At 41.3% G+C, this 22,786-nt stretch overlaps 1 protein-coding gene across 1 annotated transcript in view; it reads right to left on the bottom strand.

Annotated features, from left to right (window-relative positions):
• NKAIN3 (sodium/potassium transporting ATPase interacting 3) overlaps window positions 1-22,786 on the bottom strand; it is a 271,282-nt gene that overhangs the window by 6,546 nt on the left and 241,950 nt on the right. The window contains exons 5-6 of the mRNA XM_063130783.1: window positions 15,493-15,553; window positions 584-663 (exon numbers count right to left, since the gene is read on the bottom strand). Coding sequence (XP_062986853.1) covers window positions 584-663; window positions 15,493-15,553 — 141 coding nt within the window. The remainder of the gene's footprint in view (window positions 1-583; window positions 664-15,492; window positions 15,554-22,786) is intronic.

The raw sequence follows: 22,786 nt of genomic DNA, 5'->3' as shown, positions 1-22,786 counted from the left end.
TCTGGTTCAGTGCCCAGATGAACTTATAATCAGGAATGTGGGATATGTCCTAGGGCAGTTGGTCGGGGAGGCAACTTGTGGCCCTACAACTCCCATCAGTTCTAGCCAGTATAATCAATGTCAAGGGATAATGGGAGCTGTAGGCCAAAGCAACTGAAGGTTCACAAGTTGTTCACCTTGTCCTAGGGAAAGGCATAAGACCCATGCCTTCCTATGGGACTCCCACACGCACACACAACTTGGAAGCTCCCTACATGGACTGTAGAATCTGTCATATTTGAACTGGAAGCACTGAAACAGCTGATGCATGAAGTTAACCTGTCTGGGGATATCCTTACAGAAAATAAGAGAAAATATTCCACTACAATAAACCACAGAACATTCATTGGTCATTGGTAGATTGGATATTAGTCACATAATACAAAGTGACCATGCCAGCATATTTTAAATGGTTTTCGCAACTCGAGGGGTAAGTGGTAATGAAATCATTAGTATTCTCATGCCAAATCTATTTGAGCAGCAGATTAATTTTCAGTGCAGTTAGAAGGATTAATGTTGTCCCTTTGACCAAACCCCTACTTACAAGCTTTATGGGTTTTAACTCAATATGTTCCTGGGGGGATTGTTGGTAGGAGTATGTGTCAAGTCCACCTATGAAATCAACTGAAAATACAACATAGTTCAACGTGAATTTGTGAAAAGCGAAGTATACAAGCTGGCTTAAAACTCAAATGAATGGAAAACAATGTCAAATAATAATTAATGAAACAGTACATTATAGATCCACACACATGCACACACACACATACACACACACACACACACCCTCCCAAATGTCAAAAATATTCTGGCACTCACTTGAAAATCACTAGTCCAAGATAAGCTCAGTTTGGCCAATTGTATGAGACAGATTTTATATCAAAGTTGGGGAACCCTTTTCAGTCTGAGAGCCAAACTCCAAAATGGGAAAGGTCTTGGGGACCACATTCTATCCATGGGTGAGGCCAAAAACCAAATGCAAATGAGTGGGCAAGACCAAATGCAACGATTACCATTTTAAGCCTACTTAGAAGTAAGCAGAACTGAGCTTCTATAATATGTCTACCCAGAAGTAAGCAGGACTGAATCACTCAGCAGTACTTTCAAATAGCATTGCAAACCTACATGAACCATAGGCACTGTCCTCTTCAGTATAGAGAATTAAAATCCCATTGACAGCTTTAATACTGGAATGTATTCATTTACTGTTTTTGTATAAGACACCCAATAACATATGTTCTCTGGACAGCTTACACAAAAAATTAAAGACTACAATATACTAATATTAAATACTACTGCCCTCTTTGTAGGCCATTTTATTTTATTATTTCTGCTTGCGTCAGTTTCCTGTGGCTCACACAGAACCAATTTACATTTAACAGCTAACTATGGATTGTTTAACCTATAGTTAGCTGAGCCTACATGGCAGTGAGGGAGCACACTGCCTCCTGTGCACTTGTCACTTCTACTTTCCTAAACAACCCAGTTGTGCTCTATTCCTAAATTGTATAGTTACATCTGAAGCCAGAAACTCTGGGTTATTTAGGAGTTAAACATCCCTGAATTAACCCAGCTACAAACCATGGGTTAACTTTGAGTTGTTTAACCCCTAAACAACCCAGAGTTTCTGGGTTTGGATAGAGCAATAACAAGCCAGGAATGGGGCATTCCTAGATCATTTAGAAAAGTGGAGATGATGAGCACATGGGAACCAGCACACTTGCTCAATCCTGCATGGTCACAAACAACCCAGTGAAACTTACTTCTGAGTAGGCATGCATAGGATTACACTATCAGGTTAACTTGCATGAGGGTTACTAAATAGGGACAATGTTTGCCACAATACTGTTTCTGGACTGCTTATATGGATGTGTACACTGATGACCTACAGCACTATCTCCCTATGACATCTGAATCAGGAGTGGCTGTGCAAGTCCTAGATCAGTGCCCATAGTCAGTTATAGGCTGTATGAGGGTCAATAAACTGAAGCTGAATCCTGGCAAGATGGAAGCCCTGTGGGTGAGTGGTTCCCGAGTCTGGGAAATAGGCTCATTACCTATTCTGGATGGGGTTGCACTTCCTCTGAAAGATCAGGTTCATAGTTTGGGGGTACTCCTAGATCAATCATTGTCTCTGGAGGCCCAAGTGGCCATGGCAGCTGGGAGTACCTTTTACCAGCTTCGCCTGCTTCGCCAGGTATGGCGTCTCCTGGACAGGGATAGCTTGTCCATGGTGGTACAGGCATTAGTAACCTTGCTGTTCCAGGAAGCTTTCTGTGAATGACCAGCTCTGGTTTTACTAGTACTGGGGGTTTATCACTATTATTACTTTGTTCTTTTAAAAATTGTATTTTAATATGGTGTTTTTTATTCTTTTATTCTATTTGTTGTTCACCTCTCTGAAATCTTTTAGATTGGGAGCAGTTCATAAATACTGTAAATAAATAAATAAATAAATAAATAAATAAATAAATGTGCATTCTCACAGGTAACTAACTCATGGGGTTGCATCCAGTATTGTGCAGCCGCAAGCAGAAGCTACCGCTTGTGGAATGGGACGTCCACATTCTCTCCTTCCCCAGCAAACCCTATGCCAGCTGTCCAAATTTTGCTCCAGAGGATTGGGAGATTTGGAGGGCAGGGAAAAGAAACATAGAAGTCTCATTCTCTATGCTTGTGGTAGCACAATACTGGATCCAACCCATTATGTGTTGATATGAAACAGGCTGCTTTATGCTCTTCTAAGCTGCGTCAGAAAGAGGCTTCGAAATCCCAGAGTCAGATTTACGATATTCTAGTTTTTCAGGACCGCACCACATATGACCTTTCCCCTATGTCTATGCCATAACACAGACAGTCCCCTGGCTTTTATGGTATTTTTTAATACTGGCGATGTATCGCTCAGATGCACGATGCAGATCATCTGTCCATGCTGGACATACTATTGGCTCAATGCTCAGCTGCTCAGAATGGCTGACTAAAGCTCACAGGTGGTTTTTTTTTTTGGTAAATGAGCCTTGAGACAGTAAAGGAGATTAACCTGTTAGATTTTCAGTATAAAGAAAAATGCATTTCTTGGCATCGTCCAGATTCAAAAGACAATGTACATTTGGCTACAGAATTGGAACTATTTTATCAGGTACAAGTATTACATATCACAGCCCACAAAGCAGACTTTCACTGCATTTAAACAATTAATTTAAATGACAATATGAACCTTCATATAAACTCTCCAGTGAAAGTACTCTCATTTACTCCAAAGGTGGCATGCGGCAGCCTAGTTTTTATCTCATGCCCAGTGGAAGGCTACAAGTAGTTGCTATTGTGGATTCTCAAGATGATGGAAATAAGCTTTTATTTTTTAAAAAACAAACACCCACAACTGCTGGGAATATAATCAAATGGAAACACAACTTTATTTTCTATATAGCCAAACAGCCTATGAATTAAGAAACAGTTTAGCAGTGCTGATACTTATCCGCTAGAGAACAAGCCCTGCGTGGAGTGGAGTGATTAAGTAATGTCTTGTGGAGCTGAAGAGAGGAATTTTCAACAACCTGCAGATCCCTGTTGGTTGCAGATGAAACTAGTTATTTTAGCTGTGACTGGCTGTAAAATATGATTTATTTTCCATGGGCAACTGCTTTGTGGCTCAGCAGGATTCAGACTGGCTGATATATATATGTGTGTGTGTGTGTGTGTTGAAAAACTACCAAAGTTGTGTGAAACAGCAAGGGAAACACTATGGGAATAGCTACTGGGAAGATGCAACAAGCTGTGTAAGAAGAAAGACTCTTAGATTGGCTCTTTGCCCCCTTCTCCCTTGGTGCCAACAGCTAGCTAATGCAAAAGCTCCAAATCTGTACCTTTTCTGAGGGTGGGGGAGAACATAGAGGAACAGGTGGTTTGCCTATCCCATGTGCTTCTGACTGCTTCCCATCCCTCTTGAAAACATCTGTATGGATGGTTACTCAGGCCTAATCTACACCAAGCAGGATATTGCCCTATGAAAGTGGTATGAAAGCGGTATATAAAAGGCAGGAGCCACACGACTGCTTTATAGTGGTACTGAAGTGCACTGACCACTGTGGGGGCCAATTGACACAGACCATATACCGCTTTCATACAGCTATATCCTGCTTGATGGGGCTCCTGCCTTTTATATACCGCTTTCATAGGGCAATATCCTGCTTGGCATAGTCTAGGACTATGCATCTCCTTTTAATTTTTAGAAGAATATAGATGAGTAGGTCAGCTGACACTTAGGTACATCTTCAGTCCATGGATGGTAGCTGCACTGCAGGTGCATGTAGGTCATCCATTGGTATTAAGCTACGATCCCCCCCCCACCCTGCCACCACATGCGTAAAGCATTTATAATTCTGTTGAAGTTTGGGAATAAACAATAAAAGAACACATGTAAAAGAACTCATAAACTCAGAGGAGACATCAGGATCTGACAGCTCTTTGACATCAACAACTTGTATTTACTATGAGTTGACTCCAATGGAACTATGGCCATGCTGTTTACGTTACAGCTTTAAGCTTTTCTCGAAAGGCCTCCTCCTCCCTTATATCCTTCTATGATTAAGGGCCCAATCCTATGCATGTTTAGAAAGAAAGAAGTCCTACATCTCTCAGCATCCCCAACCCACATGGGTGGCTGGGGCATGCTGGGAATTGTAGGACTTTTTTTCTGTCTAAATACGCATAGGATTGGGCCCTACAATATCCTTCTGAGGTCTTTCTGCTTCTGCCCCTCCAGAAGCGAGATAAGTGGCTGCTGAGGAAAGAGTTTTTTCCCCTATGGTAATAGCCTAGCAATGGAATTCTCTCCCCAGGGACGTACATCTGGCAGCAACATGACTGTTTTTAGATGCCTGGCTAAGTCCAGTCTGCTTCCCAAGCTGTTAATATTAACAAGTGGTGCTGTTTTATTAGCTGTGCGGCTGTTTGGTGTGTTTATTTGTATTTATTGTTGCTTTTATTATTTAAATTGGCACTTGTTAGCCATTTTGAAAAGTGTTTACAACAGAAAGGCAGGATACAACTCAATCACCACCACCACCACATCAAAAAACTAAACAGAAAACCTTCAGAAACTGGCCCTACCAAAATACATCCACACCAACATCCAGAAAGCAGTAATAACTCAGAACATGTTCAATAGAACGTTTCTGAGTCAGTAAATGACTTGGCAAAGCCCATAATGTCCATCTAGAAAAAACACCATGAGAGAGAAAACAGATGATGATGATGATGATGATGATAATAATAATAATTAGAACCACCACTCATCAAAACTACTACTACTGATAAAACTAATACTGCTCACAGTGCAAGTATATATTCTTACTCAGACGTAGGAGTTCAATTTGACTTTTTTCCCAGGTAAGTGAGAATAGGATTGCAGTCTAGTAATAAAACAGCAACAGCATAATGTTGCCTTGCGTAGTATCCAACAAGTGTCCCCCTGCGGACAGAAGGCATGCATCAATGGTGGTGGAGTGGGGGGCAAATTCCCATATCCCATGCAACTCCCTTTGACCACCCAATCTGTGCTGGAGGGTCCCTCAACCCTAGGGTGACCATATGAAAAGGAGGACAGGGCTCCTGTATCTTTAACAGTTGTATTGAAAAGGGAATTTCAGCAGGTGTCATTTGTATGTATGCAGCACCTGGTGAAATTTCCTCTTCATCACAACAGTTAAAGCTGCAGGTGCCCTGCCCTCTTTTAAATCTGGTCACAGTATAGCTACAGTATAGCTATATAGTATAGCTATACAGTATAGCTGTATAGTTTTAACTGTTGTGATGAAGAGGGAATTTCACCAGGTTCTCCATATATACAAATGACACCTGCAGAAATTCCCTTTTCTATGCAACTGTTAAAGATACAGGAGCCCCGTCCTCCTTTTCATATGGTCACCCTACTCAGCTGTCTGAAACAGATTGGGGGGGTACAGGGAAGAGAGGGAAATGCCCCAAATTGCCCCTGTCTCTGTTCTATTAATAGATACCTTCATTTGGCAGAGTTGGGTACCATCCCTTGTCTTCAACTGTAGATAAACTACACCAGTGATGATGTAGGATTTGCATATGGACACTGTAGAACTGATATATGTAAGTTCCCTGTGCCAACTACAGTTGGGGGTTGGTCCACCCCAAGCATAGTATTATATTAGTTTGTTTAAAACTGTCAGTTGAAAACAGGCACATTCTACTGATTGAAAGAAAATTCCTTTGCTGAGTATGGGAAGACTCAAAGAAGAGGAGCAGATTCTGTCCAACAGAAACCACTCCTCTTCTTTCTTTTCTTTTTCTACTCCTCTCTATAGCAGGAACTCTCTGGGTAGTTTATAACTCTTTGCTGTCTCTCCCCATACACATTTTATTCTACAAAACAAAGGCTATGATAAAAGCACCATCACCTTCAAAAATGCAAAAAAAAAAAAAACTTGGAAGGAGGAAAACAGAGAGGAAACTGTTTACAGTAAATGTGGACCTTGGCTTCAAATTCCCCCATCATACCAACAAAATTTGATCTGATTTTCTTTGCTGACAATGCGAACATTGATAAGCAGTTGCTGTATCTGGGTCTGGTAGCAGATAACAGGTTGTTTCTACATTTGATGCAAACTCATGAGATCCTAGGATACCAGCTATAAAACTAGCTCTAATGCCACTGAACAAGGAACATTTCAAAAGGTGATGTACCAGAACCTCAATGTGATGTGAGGCAGATTCCCTCTATCAACCTGCCACGCCAGGTCACCTTGCTAGAGCAACCTTCCACCACTGCTGAAGGCATCACATGAAAATGCAACTCAGTAAATGTGCTGGGTGAATCAGATCATCACAATACTTATTTTTACCATGGGATTTTCTAAGGCCTTAGCTAGACCTAGGGGTCTAGTGGGATGGAGGAGTGAAGATCTTGTGATTTTTTCATCACGAGATCTCCCCTTCAGTTCACACGTAATGCATGACGACCTCAGACGGAGAGGCGTTGCACCTGCCATTTATTTATTTATTGGTTAAAGGGACACCAGCGCACGTATGCTCGTGCGCAAAAGGAAAGTGAATTTCTTAAAAATAATTATTTTCCCCACTCCCCCACCCCCGATGGGCGCAAAGCTCCCGAGGAGCTCTGCACCCCGTGCATGGTTCCTGGCTCCTTGCGAAGAATCATGAGGAGCTGGGACAAACTGTGGCACCCAGCCACATGTTCTGCGGTCTCAGGCTCAGCCCAGGACCACGGAAAAACTGAGCCTAAAGGATAGGGCAAAATCCTGGGGCAAGGGAAGGATCATCCCTCCCTGATCCTGGGATCCCTTGTGCATCATGTGGACACACAGGGACGATCTCGGGGATTGCCCCGGGATTTTGCCCCATCTAGCTATGGCCTAAGTAAAGAGAGTTGTTTTCAGTATTTAAGGTTTGAACTGACTGAACATGAAGAGCAAAAAATTCCTTGGCTGATAAATCTCTTAGTCACTTGATCCACATCATGTGCTCACACCTCATTACAAAGGGATTTTAGGGGTCTCTTGCCCACCCTTTTCTGCCAGAAAGTGTTTTCTGTTGTCAATGAAATATAATTGTGCCTTTTCTTACTTTCAGTGGCATTTAGGATGAGATTTTTCAGACGGCTCAAGAGGTTGTCAGCTCTAAAAATTCTAAGGCAGGAAAAGAGAGCCAGCCATACCATATCAAGCGATCATTTCCGATGAGCATAGTCCTTGGTGGCTGTGTGGTAAGTGCAAGTAACCAATGGCCTTTAAAAGAAACACTCAGAGGACAAGCTGTCAGGGAAGTTCTGTGGGAATCAACTTTTTTTTCCTAGACAAAACATTCAAGTATTTTATTTTTTCCCTTCAAAATGAAAGTTGAGATTCTCTTTTGCAGTTTTTAGGTGTCCTAAACAGTGAAAGGCCCAAGAGAAAAACCAAGCGGTGCATGCTAATATGCTGAGAATGGTAAACGTTCACTTGTGAGTCTCTTAAACAAAACAGACGTGTAAAATATCAGCAGGGAAATTTATCTAAAGTGATTCCCAAGATCATTCTCTGGTATATAATTAAGATAATTTATGGTCAGGGCACGTCAGGTGTAGGGTCTGATTAATTAACTCTATAATCTATTCTACTCCACACACGGCTTCATAATATGTAATTACCTTTCTGCCAAGGCTGCCATATTAAAAGCAATGCTTCTGTTAAGGTGGAGCTCTTGTGTGGTGGAAGGAAAAAGAGGCAGACTCAAAATGATGTTTGGATTGCAGTAATACATTAAAAGATACAAAATGCCCACAATAAGTGGGATAGAAGAAATCAATGAACTGACATGAATTGGCCTTATTGTATCTTTTAACAAAGTTCTCCACCCTGAGCATCATTCTGAAGCGTTGTCTCTATTTTATCTTTTTTTTTTCCCCTTTGGCTTTTCTACCTCCAAGATGGGGAAAACTGCCTCTACCTCTGGCCTGGTTCACACAACACAAGGGTGGTTAATGAGCCTCATTGGTTTGTTAACCACCCACATGAGGCTGGCTGATGGCCTTAATTACCCTTACCAGGCACAGCTTCTCATGTTGTCCGAACATGGTGAGGGTGGCTTGTTGGGGTAGATAACAAACCACCCAGCAACCCTACAACCACCCAGCCAACCCCCCTCGCTGTATTTGTTACTTTCTACTGTTAGTTTTACCCTACCCTGTGCCTGCTTACCCTACCCTGTACCTGTTTGCATTCTCTTCCCCTCCTTATTGTTTTACTATGATTTTATTAGATTGTAAGCCTATGTGGCAGGGTCTTGCTATTTACTGTTTTACTCTGTACAGCACCATGTACACTGATGGTGCTATATAAATAAATAAATAATAATAATAATAATAATAATAATAATAATAATCTACACCTACAGCCCTTTCAGGAGTGGGGAGGGATGATAGCGGGGTTTCCAGCTTCTGTGATCATCCCTCAGGGGCCACACATCAGCAAGTTCTCCCAGAATTAAAGGGGGAGCCATCACGGGCGAAGGTGTTTTTCTTTAACTACTCCTGACACTTGCGGAAGAGCAAAGTTGCGATCCTGCGTGAAGCTGTGATTTTTAAAACAAACAAATAAACACACTCAGTGCTGGAAGACGCCAAGACCCAACTGAAGCGTTGAAAATGCTCTCCCCCTCACCCCTGATATCCTTGGGCTCGCCTGTGGTTGCCTGTTCGCTGATCCCTGCTACTTGCGAGGAACAGAGACAACCTTGGTGGGGGCACAGCAACCACGGACCTCAGGATTGTCCTGAGAGAGGGGGAAAACTGAGAAAAAGCAGTCAGTAATATCCCGGGGAAATGGAGTGGTCGTCCCTGGATCACCATGGGATCAGCTGTGCGTCATGTGGCCTGGTAGGGACGACCTCGATACTATCCTGGAATAAATGACAGGTGTAGATTAGGCCCATGACTAGGGAATCAGAGAAACCAGCCAGCCTAACACAACCTAACACAACCCATGATTGCTGGGTTCGCATGCTGAGTGGTTTGTTAACGAGTCACTATGTTTTAACCACCCTTGTGTCATTAACCACCCTTGTGTCATGAACAACTACTGCTGAATGAAATGGAAGCCTGAAAATTGGAGGAAGAAAAAATTACTCTTAGCATAATGAAGGCTCTTTCTACTTTTGGGTGTATAGACTTAGGGGGCACACATCACCAAAAAAGAGGAAATGCACAGATTTGAATGAAATTTTCATATGCTAATTTATATGTATAGATGCAAATTTAGAAATAATTACAATCATTTAAATAGCTATATAATAGGCTACAATGCAATAGATTGCAATAGACATCCAGGCCTACTGAAAGATCTGCATTGATTACCATTGTTTTTCAGGTTCAATTCAAGGTGTTGTTGTATTTAACCTTTAAAGTCCTAGGGCCCGGATATCTAAAAGTCCACCTGTCTCACAGTGAATCTGTCTGGTTATTAAGATCTCCCCAGAGGACACTGCTGTCCTCAGAGGCCTGTTTGTTAGGCTTTCTTCTGAATCACTCTCAAACTATGGAAGTGCTCCCCCAAGAACTACAATTGCCCCACTCTCTTAGGTTTTAGAAAATGTGCGAAGACCTTGCACAGGTCTCACTCAAACCTGATGCTGAACCTGCCCCTGCACCAGTGAGAAGGCTTGAAAAGTAGTGTTGTTTCTTGGATGGCATTATATGTTTATTTTCATCCCTAGTCCAAAACACCAAAGTAGCTTATAAAGACCATTACACACACACACACACACCACACACACACACGTGTCTATCCCTCAAAAGTGAAACAACCCATTTCAGCACAATATTTTTTGTTCTATAAATAGATTCTGAGAAGCTCAGGACCCAGAAAAATTAAAAATGCTAGCTAGGGTGTTCTCAAAGCCTCCAAAGTTCTGAACGAGCATAATCTATCTGTAGCTGACAAATACAAATATTATGAAAAATAATTCTTGGCATTTTTCCTTGGAACCCCAAGGCTAGCCTGGACTAGTTACAGGCAGGAACAAATTAAGCCATACAGGAGATATGAACACATGCATACTAAAACAATCCCATTATTCCTGACCTGGTGCCCTCCAGATGTTTTGGACTGCAACTCCCATAAGCTCTAGCTAATTATCAGCTACTACCAGAATTGTTTTCCAAAACTTCTGAAGGGCACCAGGTTGGGGAAGATTGCCATAATTCAGTGACTCAAGCAATATGTAGCTTGAGCATACCAAGATGCATGTCCATGATTATCCATGGAGATTGCCCTGGTGCATGGGCTAAGCAAGGGGGAAGGGCCTTACTGCCAATCAACCTCCCCATGTGGCACCACTGAAAACAATGAACTGTCTGGAGTGACTCTGCCATAGCAAATCTGCCATATATACCAATGGACAGAGTTTTAGCTAGCCCAATAGTCTGTAAATCGTTATGAAGCTGTTTGCATGACACAACAGCCCACAGTGAGTTATTTAACCCATGGTAAGGCTGTGGCTCATGCAGGGTGCTTGCGACCGCCATTTTGAATAAACAATCCTAACACAACCCATGATTGCTGGGTTCGCATGATACGACAACCCCCAAGTGGGTGCTTGAGTATGCAACCAGCCCGTGGGTGCTGCAGCTCGTCAGGTCAACTGAGCCCGTTCAGTGCCTTTTCTTCTGGAAACTCCTTTCTAACAGGTCTATGGAGCTGTACTTCAAAAGCATTCAGTCAAAAGAAATTAGGGTGAAATCTAGTGCAGCGCTGTTAGAACATATTCATGAAATTAGCTTTATTCATTCAAATATCCAAAGAGAGATTGCATGCTGCCTAGCAGTATAAATACTGAATACCACAGTTAAAATTCTAGCAATACCCATTGGCTATTTCTGTGTGGGTATCAGGATATTCCTCTATTATGCAAGACTCCCCTTCAAGAATCAGCAAAGAATATTAAAGGGGCTCTTAGAATATATTAACTTTGAATAATAGCTTGATGTGGATTAGGAGTATAAAAATTCTTAATGTGTTATGAATTTAAGAACTATGATTTCACTTTCTAGACATTAGAAACACCATTTTTTCTTTTTCTTTTTACTATTTTAGGGTCTAAAAATTATCTTTACTTTCACTGCCTTTGTCATATCAGTAGATTATGCTGTAAAACAAATTTATTTTCTCTATGATTCTTTTTGCCTGTGCCTTCTAACTCAAACGCACAAAAATTCCACAAGTACCTCGCAAGATAAGTAAATATAGAATACAGCTACTTTTTAAATGCTTTATTGTTTCAACAGAGAGTTTATCTGTATGCTGCCCTGAGATCCTTGTCCTATAGGAAAGGATACAAATGTTTAAATAAATAAATACCATGACTCTAGATACCTATTTGCTTTCAGTGACTCCGGCAAAAACAACAAGCTTCTGAGTTTGCTTTTCATTTATTCTGAATGCGGATTTCACACTTTCTATAGCACTGATTATGACTAATACAGCTACAAATGTTGGACTGACAAATGAAAGGAAGTAATTAATACAAACAGACTTTTCTCATTAGAGTGAGAGATGAAAAGTATTAGCCTGTTCCTGAAATACTTCTTTAACATGCTTTCCATCATACTCCCTTTAAGCTACAATAATTTTATACCCAACTGGCGCATTCTTCCATAGCTAAAAATATGTGCAAAGTTAATAAAAGAATGGAAATACATAGAACTGGGGCTGTGAGAAGATTTGTTAGTAAGGTCAAGTATCTAGAAGCAGCTTTGTAGTTTAAGAAGGGTTGGATCAAGGATCAAACTACCATCGACAGAAGATGCCTCTGAAGAATTTTCAAGGATGCCCCAAGACACACCACAGTTCACCCCATTAAGCAAGAGCCCACAACCCCCTATCTAGTATTTGCAGGGGACTGGAGGGACTGCTGTAGATAGGAATGGGTGAGGATAATTGATTCTGCCAACCCAGCTGTGTGCACTTAAATCTGGATCAAACCCTATGACTAGGTTTGGACAACATGATAACCCACAGTGGTTTAAAGAGTTGACTGTAGGTTATTTAACCCACTGTGAGTTATCGTGTTGTGTGGCGGGAGATTTTTAACTAACCGTTGATTATTTGGCAGAAATAACCCACGCAAAGAACCAACGCTGTGCAGAGTTGGCTATTTGAACCACTAGTGGTTATCGTGTTGTGTGGTGGGCACTACAGGTTATTTCTTCAGGCACTGAGTCACAAGGCACGAGCGGTAAAACTGGCGGCTGTCACTCTAGTCCAGCCAGCAGGATAGTTTTTCAGCAGCAATGGCTGATGGGAGACTGGCAGGACTGAGGAGGGGAGAAAGGGTGAGGGATGAGTGTGTCAGCTCCGCATGGATTAATAGTCAACTCAACGCTGATCCCAATCCACACCATGGTTGATTATTCTCATGTCGTGTGGGGAGTACCCCCTAGATAAACCATTGTTGAGTTGATTACTACCCGATCATTGATTATTGTGTTGTCTGAATGCAGCCTGTATGTCTTTTCTAACTAATTGAATGCATTTTCTCTTTCTCTCTCTGCCAAGCATGCACATACACACACACACCTATGGGGAGGCTGGGCAGACAGAGTAAGAAGTTTATCTCCAACCCTCTGCTTCCCTTCCCTTCAACCTACACATGCCTTCCCCGGTAGGCACTTCTGCAAAGTGATTCCATCAAGCTTGTTGGTGCTGCACTCACCAACATTTGATGCTATAGCACCTTTGAAAGAAAACAGGGGCAGGGGGAGCACACATTTTTAGAAGGGAAAACATTGTATGCAAATGATTGTATGCAAATGTGAAAGGCCCAGAGAGCTCCGGCTATTGGGCGGTATAGAAATGTAATAAATAAATAAATAAATAAATAAATAAATAAATAAATAAATAAATAAATGATTAACCTACCTACCTCTCCCACTGAGGCTATTTTCTGATCTGTATCAACCACCATGTCATGGCTGATATTTAAAAGGGGTATGGAAACAACCAGAGCTCAGACTTTAGGTAATACCACCTGAGGGATAAACTCAATTCAGATCATGGATGTGGTTTGAGAGAGTGGGCAAGGGAGGCTCCATGTCTTTGAGAGCCTTTGGACAAAACACCCTCAATGGGCCCCGTCCTTCAGTGATTCTACCTTCTCACTGCCATTGTCACCAGCTGCTCCTGCTCCTCATCCTCCCCATTGCGATCACTTGATTACTTGACAGGCAGATTGCCAGTGAGCAAGTAGGTAGTAGTGGCATCTACCGCTCCTCCTTCTCACCACCACTGCTGTCTCAGATAAAGTGAGAGTCAGGTTAACAAGCAGGTTGCAATGGTGAAAAGGAGGAGCAATTCCAAGAGGCTCTAGTCAGAGGGCCCTTGTTGGAGTATGGGCCCCTGAGGGGTGCCTAACTTACCCTGTCCTTGATCCTGGCTCTGACAGGGTGGGTGATGATTAATCCTTTTGCCCAGTGCTTGTTTTCCCAGTGGAAAGGATCCTACTGAGTCTATCTGGCCCACTGGAGAAAACAGGATTTCAGATCTTCCTGAATATTTTCCTACCTACTATTAATTAATTAATGGGAAATGATGGGTAATGAAGTTGGAAGCTCACACATAGGTTATGACCACTGAACTTTGGCCTTCTCATGAGGCAGAGACCCATGTGCACACACACAAGTCTTTAAAATGAATAGCAAGATATGACCCCAAAGTAAATAACAATGTGACATGAAAGCCAGAAAAAGCAACAACTTTAAGGAATATTCCTTCATGTGCTTATTGCACTTTTGAATGTGTTCATTGGCTGATCCTCAGCCATATCCATTTAAGCCTTGCATAGCAATGAAAGAAGTGGCTGTTATTAATTTTAATCCTTCCTGACAGGTTTCAGTCCAAGAATTTTGGGAGAGCTGAATAATGCAAGGATATTTCATCAAGGAAAGTCTTAAAGGCCAACGGCTCTCAGTTTTACTCTATGCTGAATTAAGCAGCAGCCTTATACAGGTTTGATGGTTTCCAAAGTAGAAGTTGTGCATATCTAACATTTAAAGAAATACTCTGCTGTTATAGATAGCAATGCAGTTTAGAGGCAAAATATGAACAAAGAGCTAAAATCATCCTTTCCTAAGGTTCAGGCTGACCTGTAAAATAGTGAGAGCTGAACTATGTATGGAAAGGATGTCAGAACATTCTTGTAAAAAGAATTGGTCCAATCATGAGGAAATTGGCTATTAGAACCCTTTTATTCGCCTTCATATTATGTTAACTTGGTACCATCTGTCAGAAACAATAAAATGTGCCTCAAAACTTACAGTGGGAAGGGCAGGGAGGAGGAAACGGAGGGTGGTCGGCAGATGGCTATGACAGGTCAGGCCTATTGTATTGTAATACACTACTGCTACACTGGAAAGCATAGCTGTTCTAACATCACTGTTTATTGCTCCAAATCGAGCTGGCATGCTCAATATCAATGAAAATATTGACATATTTTACAAAAATGTTGATTATGTAGACGGCGATGATCATTTTACTCTACATTACAAGAGTATATACTTTGAACGGTGACTTATTATCTATACAACAACAAAATATAATGATGCAACAAAGCGGCAGATTATTAATATATTAATAGTGTATTTAAATCAATAAATAATATATGGATATATTAGTCAATTAATACATTATTAAAATAGCATAAAACATCAGCATTAAACTAACATAGCAGCTGATAAAAACCCATGTAAATGCTTGACCCTGCTTATCCATGTTGCCCACACAAAAGGGATTGGTTTCAAACAGAGTTCAAAGGATGGGAGCCTTTGGCAACTATGCCCCTCCCATTCCACGTAGTTGGCTACTAGCGTAATACTAAATCTCACCCCAGGATTGTAGCTCCAGAGATGGGTAGGTGTGTATCAGTACTTACAGCTGTCCTCTTCCTCCATGAACACACTGATCACGTAACAGGCGTAAACAAAACCAATCAACTGTGGAAAAACAAGAATAGGGGAGGGGAATGGTTAGTCACAAGGCACAGGAAATACACAAATGTAAGCGCCAAGGCTATAGCTCCAAACCATTCCCTTTTATTTTCTTAAATTATAGCCACATGTTTTAAAAAATGCCTTGCTAGCATATGATTGAATTCAAATGTGCAACTGGAGTGGTATCATAGGAACTTTCAAGAATGACATCAGTTTTAAAAAGTAAAGATTTAGGGTGCAACCCAGAAAAAGCTGTGTCCATTATAATTCATAGAATGCAAAGGCATATGTGGTTAAGCCTCATTTATTTCAGTGGGATTCGAGTATAGTGAATTTCCTTTAGCTTGCATACATTCATTTTGATGGGTGTATTTAGAACCTAGTGCAAAACTTGGCTTCTTGAGCTTTAATTTTTTAAATTCCAAGTTTCTAACCCTCATGGCTTTGGGTGCACGGAATGAAAGATCTGCAGCCATTGTCTGTATATATTTTGGGAAACATGTACTTCCTTAGGAAGTCCTTTATTTAACATTGTTTCTCAGTATACCATATATGCTATGTATCACCTAGGTTTTAAAAATTCAGTGTTTCAGGCATTTAACTTAGCTGCACAGGCAATGCTCTGATTCATCAACTCTAGAAAATTGTTGAAGATCTGACAATCTGGTATTGTAAACTGAATTCAATCCTTATAAAATAAGAAGGGATAAATCAGGAACACGGTCACAGTATTTTGAATAAGCTGGTACTCTAAGAGTCTCCCTTGACCTAATTCCACTGTTATATGTGTGACAGGAGAGGAAGGATAAGGGCTTTGGGAATCTAGCCATTTGTCTTCTAACAATGACAAAATGTTTCCTTGGAAGCAGCCAAGTAAGAAGCCATTCCTTTGGGCAAACAAAACCTGTTAGAGTGCACTGCCCTAGAAATGTGCTTTGTGGTGGAGAAAATACACTAAAGACGAAAAATTCTCAGACTGTGCAATGGAAAGTTCTCTTAAGAATCCTAGCCTTCTGTCTTCCCTGGTGCTTTCTGAAATGGTGGTTTTTTTCATTTGTTTTATTGTGACTTTACTTTTTTGGTAAATGGTCCTGGGAACCCATTTGGAGAGCAGGGTATAAATCAAGTCATATTACATCAATAGATCCTTGTACCTGATATTTCCAAAATTGATTTAAAACAAAATAGAACACCACCACACAAAAATGTACAAGTCAGAGACAGAACTTATTTCTGAGAAAGGTGAATTTACAATGTGTTCCATTAGGCCTCCAGGTTAAATACATTTTACTGCTCTTTAAGAAGGGGGTATAATCTGTATATTATTAACTATATTCCAAATACACAATCCTAAATTGCTGTGCCTTTTCCCGTTGCATATGCGGTTGATCAGGCACTAGCAGACAACTTTATAAACCTAAGATATGCAAGCAGTTGCACAACCAGTTGCACAAGCAGGAATTAAGTTGGATTCTCCCCTTGTACATAGGTTAGAACTTGGTTTCTGCTGGTGCCAAAAAGGTTCTAAAACATGCATTTGAAGGAAAATAATGTAATAATCATAGAGAAGTGAAGAGGAAAGGTTCTTTTAGGCTGCAATCCTGTATATACTTACCTGGGAGTAAGCCCCCATTGAACACACAATGGGGACTTATTTCTCAGCAAACTTGCCTAGGATTGTGCTGTTAATTTCTTATTTATTTTATAGGTTTAAACAAAATATACACATTCAGAAACTATAGACATTGTTGGGCGTGTGCTAACAGCCCACCCCTCAGCACGTGCCCACTAGCAAGAGGTCAAGATGAGCTGAGCTTTTCAGAAGTTTTGTAGCTTCAGGAATGATTCAACATGTTTCAGGATTGCAGCACAACACATCCAGAGAAATATTCAAAAAGTGTGAAGAAACTTAAATGTATTCTGTAGCAACAGAGCCATGTGTTTGGCTCTTAAGTCCATCTACCTGTAGTGTGAATGTAAAGGGGACAATGCTTCACATATTATGGAAAGCACTTCTATGTAATAAATATTGTACAATGTGCATACAGATCATTGCACATAAACCATAAAATCCATTGCTTCCGACTGCATGTTCATCATAGGCATCAATTGAGATGATTGACATACAGATTCCACATACTGAATTGGCCCTTAATGGTTCACAGCAGACAGTACTGCCCTATTCCCATCACCATTGTGTGGCTCAGGCCTGGTTCTGACAACACGCTAAACCATGCTGCTTAACCACAAAATGGTTAAGGGAACATTCCCTTAACCATTTTGTGGTTAAGCAGCATGGTTTAGCATGTTTATAAAGAAGTCAATCTGTAAACACCTTGAAATCAATGCAGTGATTACTAGAAGCCAACATGGATTTGTCAGGAACAAATCCTGTCAGACTAATTTGATCTCATTTTTTGATAGGATAACCTCCATTGTGGACTGTGGGAATGCTGTGGATGTCATATATCTTGACTTCAGCAAAGCTTTTGACAAAGTACCACATGACATTCTGATTAACAAACTAGCTAAAAGTGGGCTAGATGGAACAACTATTAGGTGGATCCACAGTTGGCTACAGAATCGGACTCAAAGAGTACTTATCAATGGAACCTTCTCAAACTGGGGAGAGGCAACGAGTGGGGTGCCGCAGGGCTCAGTCCTGGGCCCAGTGCTCTTCAACATTTTTATTAATGATTTGGACGAGGAGGTGCAGGGAACGCTGATCAAATTTGCAGATGACACCAAATTGGGTGGGATAGCTAATACCCTGGAAGACAGAAACAAACTTCAAAGTGATCTTGATAGGCTGGAGTGCTGGGCTGAAAACAACAGAATGAAATTTAATAGGGATAAATGCCAAGTTCTACATTTAGGGAATAGAAACCAAATGCACAGTTACAAGATGGGGGACACTTGGCTCAGCAATACTACAAATGAGAAAGATCTTGGAATTGTTGTAGATCACAAGCTGAATATGAGCCAACAGTGCGATATGGCTGCAAGAAAGGCAAATGCTATTTTGGGCTGCATTAATAGAAGTATAGCTTCCAAATCACGTGAGGTACTGGTTCCTCTCTATTCGGCCCTGGTTAGGCCTCATCTAGAGTATTGCGTCCAGTTCTGGGCTCCACAATTCAAGAAGGACGCAGACAAGCTGGAGCGTGTTCAGAAGAGGGCAACGAGGATGATCAGAGGTCTAGAAACAAAGCCCTATGAAGAGAGACTGAAAGAACTGGGCATGTTTAGCCTGGAGAAGAGAAGATTGAGGGGAGACATGATAGCACTCTTCAAATACTTAAAAGGTTGTCACACAGAGGAGGGCCAGGATCTCTTCTCGATTCTCCCAGAGTGCAGGACACGGAATAATGGGCTCAAGTTAAAGGAAGCCAGATTCCGGCTGGACATCAGGAAAAACTTCCTGACTGTTAGAGCAGTGCGACAGTGGAATCAGCTACCTAGGGAGGTTGTGGGCTCTCCCACACTAGAGGCATTCAAGAGGCAGCTGGACAACCATCTGTCAGGGATGCTTTAGGGTGGATTCCTGCATTGAGCAGGGGGTTGGACTCGATGGCCTTGTAGGCCCCTTCCAACTCTGCTATTCTATGATTCTATGATTCTATGTTGTCTGAACCAGGCCACAGATTCCCATCCTACCATTGACCTATCTACTAGTTCAGGGACCAAGGTGTTGAAGATAATAGGGGAGCTGTCCAGCGAAGTAGATAATAAGAGCTAAGCAGGATAAGGTATGTAGCAGTAACTGCTAGGCTCCCCCATGCCTTCCAGAAGCATCAGCAAGTAACCGGAGCACACATTCGGTCTGGTTTCCTCTTCCCATGTAAGAAGATTTGTACCGCCAGATGGTCACTGCTCCTTCAGGTCTGGGTTAATTCAGGACAGTTAATGCTTCTTTCATTCATATGTTCTGGAAATGCCCAATAGTTGCCTTCTTTTGGGAGGAAATCATCAGATGCATAAACTTTGTATTAGAAAGCTCTTTAATATTTTCTGATGTACATGTTATCTGAAATTATGTACCTGCTTCTTGGAATGTAACACATGGCCAACGTAAATGGGGTTTTTGTACCTTCTTGATTGCTAAAAGATTTGATACTACAATATTGGAAAGACAAAAACTCACCATCAATAACGCAATGGACTGGAGACTTAACAACACTAGCAATATTTGAAAGAGTAGTATACCACCGCCATTTACAAATGGACTTATATTTGGATATTTGGTCTGCTTTCACAGAAGTTTATGTATAATTTATTCATCTCTCTCTCTCTTCTTTTTTCATTTAAAATGTTGTGATATTTGAAACTGAGACTTTTGAAGTATGTAATTGCACTTGTTTTTATAGGGGTTTTTGTTTTATTTTGTTAAAACTTATAATACAAATATTTATATATAAAAAAAGATCTGGGCTTCTATTCAGTCAGGATGCTGTCTCTGCTCCTAGTGTCCTAGGGGTGGCCTTGGTACAGCCTGGAGTTGGGAAATGGCATGGGTTAAGGTGTGCCAGGTCTCAAAGCAGAGTGTCTTCTGGGATGGTGGTCTCAGGGGTTCGTTGATGTTTGCTGAATCACCTTGAATCTTGTAGGTCAGGGATGGGGAACTGCGGCCCTTCAAGCCCTTCCAACTCCTATGAGCTCCAGCCAGCATGGCCAATGGTTAGGGAAGGGGTGATGAGAATTTTATTCCAACAAGATCCCAAGGACCACAGGGTCTGGTTAGGACATGACTATATTAGTGAAATATGAAGCAGCCATAAAGAACAGTTAGGTTGCAACATTGGCAAAGCATCAACAAAACTGACTGGTCCAGTATGATCAATATAATTTCTCCAATTCTGGGTCACAGACCTGATGAAATTATACTGAATCAACCATGCATCCTAGTTAAAAAGCATCAGAAAGAAAAAAAACCCTGATCACTTCCTTGATAAATGCAGCTGTTTACAATGACTATAAATAGTTAAATGAACAGTGACGTACCAGTAATTAGATGGGTGACTGAAATTTGAGCAACTTCTGCATCTTGAATAACCTCCCTACCCAACAGCAAATGTAGTGATCTTTAAATATATATTCCCATACTAGTAGCAACAGCCTGAACAGTATTACAAAGAAATGTATTAAGGTTTTTCCTTTTGCTTTATTGATGACCATGGTAATAAAATATTTATTCCAACAAATTACTTTTGGTATCTTGATTAACCCAATTGCTACTTAATTAATAAGGCTGCACTCACAAAAGTAGATCTAACTGTTAGGTTAATCACCAATTTGTGATGGGGCAACTGGTGTGCACTGCTTGGTTTTTCAACATCTTAATGAAAAGAGCCTCTGTTGGCAATCTGCCTGGACTCAACTGGTAGAATGTAAATTGTATTTATTGAAACAAAGAGAAAACTCAGTGCAACCCAATTTAGATCATATTGGAGGTCAGTAATGTTTGACTGAAGTGGCTCAGTATTCAGTATTCAGATTTCTGGCAGGAGTCTTTACTGTTAAAAAATATGCTCCATCTTTTACCCATGCCTAAAGATATGCACCAACTATATCCCTCCTGTGGAAACTGATCATGAAACAATTGGCTGATTAGAACAGCGGTAGACAATGTGGTACCCGTGGGTACCAATGCACCCACACATACCTTTCCTGGTGCCTGGCAAGGTGCCCTAACCCTCCCACTTTTTTAAAAAAAATCATTTTCTTGCTGGCAGGTGGCATCACTGTGAAACAGGTTTGCTAGTGCTGAAAACTATGGGTTCAGAGGAACTGTTTAGTGTGTTGGGGCTCAGACTCCATCTCTATACTCAGTCTTTGGGGCAGGTTACTTGTCCTTTGCCATGTTTCCCATGGCAGCCATTTTGTGGTGGTGTCCAGGACAGTTTCTCAAATTGCCAAATGTGCCCCCAAATGTTCACTACTCCTGATTTAGAAGTATAGGGGGTCCTTCTTGACAAAGCATCTATGTCTCCTTCACAGTATTGCATAGGGGTCCAGAGGATGATGTCTTCCATTTGTAATCCTCCAGTGTTTTCCTACTGCTTCTTTTGTCTCGTTCTGTACCACAGAAAATCCATTCAGGGGAAAAAGATGGAATAGCTGCACAATGCCTTCTTGATTGTTGGTGGCAGTAGCCTCTGTCTGGAATCACCCAGACTCAGAAAATTGGTGAATTAACACAGTGTATGATTCAAAGGACTTCGTTCAGAGATCTCCACCTCCCCCATTGTATAAATTCAGAGGTTTATGGGCTGTATCATTCTAAGTGGGTTTCATTACCAACATGAAATGATACTTGTTTCCAAAGTATAAGCCACAATCCCTTCAACAACCACTTTCAGCACCAGATACAATAAGGACCAGACATCCATGTTGCACTCCTGTTCTTCTGATTCTGGCAGCTTGTCCCTTTCCTCCATCCCTTCCAGGTGAATAACTCCCAATTCATTCTCCTCTCAATCTAAGTTTAATATAGTTTACAGGACAAAGCTCAACCCTCCTGGGAAAATCTCTCTCTCAAACTACTGATATAAATGTGTTCAATAGCACTGTAAATGCTGAGTTTCTTCGTTCTGTAGCTCAGAAGGAATCCTCAGGCTTGTGCAAGAGCTCAGATTTTATCTACCACACCCTAAAATTTCATGGCCAACTTGTGCAGCTGGGGGTTGCTTTACAGTATGCTTCTTTGTATAGACATAGACATAAGGTGGATACAAAGTAAGATGGGAACAGAAACATGCATGTTTGTTCCTCAAATGAGGCACCAAGTATTTTCTGACCAGCTTCCAGGGTTTTCCCATTATTATTATTATTATTATTATTATTATTATTATTATTATTATTTATTTATTTATTTATTTATATAGCACCATCAATGTACATGGTCCCAAACACACACTTTCTCTGGAAGACAGAAATGTGTGTTCCCCATCCCATGTTACTTTTGCATATATTTTAACGATGCCGCTGAAACTTGAAATTAGTTGCTTGGTAAGTTCGGGCCCAGCACAAGCCCTCCTAGCACCTGAGGTGGGAGAGTACAAACATGCCACCACCGGTAGCTGGTGCTCCCCACTGCTGACATCCAACCCCCCACTTCTCACCAGCCCAGGTCCTGCTATTCCCCCCTGCCCCCCTCTCCTCCACCACCATTGCCTGCCCTCAGTGATCTCCTTAAACACTCTTCCCACAATGCCTGGCTCTGAAGAAGGATCCCCT

The sequence above is a fragment of the Elgaria multicarinata genome, chromosome 7 (assembly GCF_023053635.1).
Source record: "Elgaria multicarinata webbii isolate HBS135686 ecotype San Diego chromosome 7, rElgMul1.1.pri, whole genome shotgun sequence".
In the NCBI taxonomy this organism is placed as follows: domain Eukaryota; kingdom Metazoa; phylum Chordata; class Lepidosauria; order Squamata; family Anguidae; genus Elgaria; species Elgaria multicarinata.
Note: the sequence above shows the minus strand (reverse complement) of the source record. Positions and strands in the feature narration are given on the sequence as shown.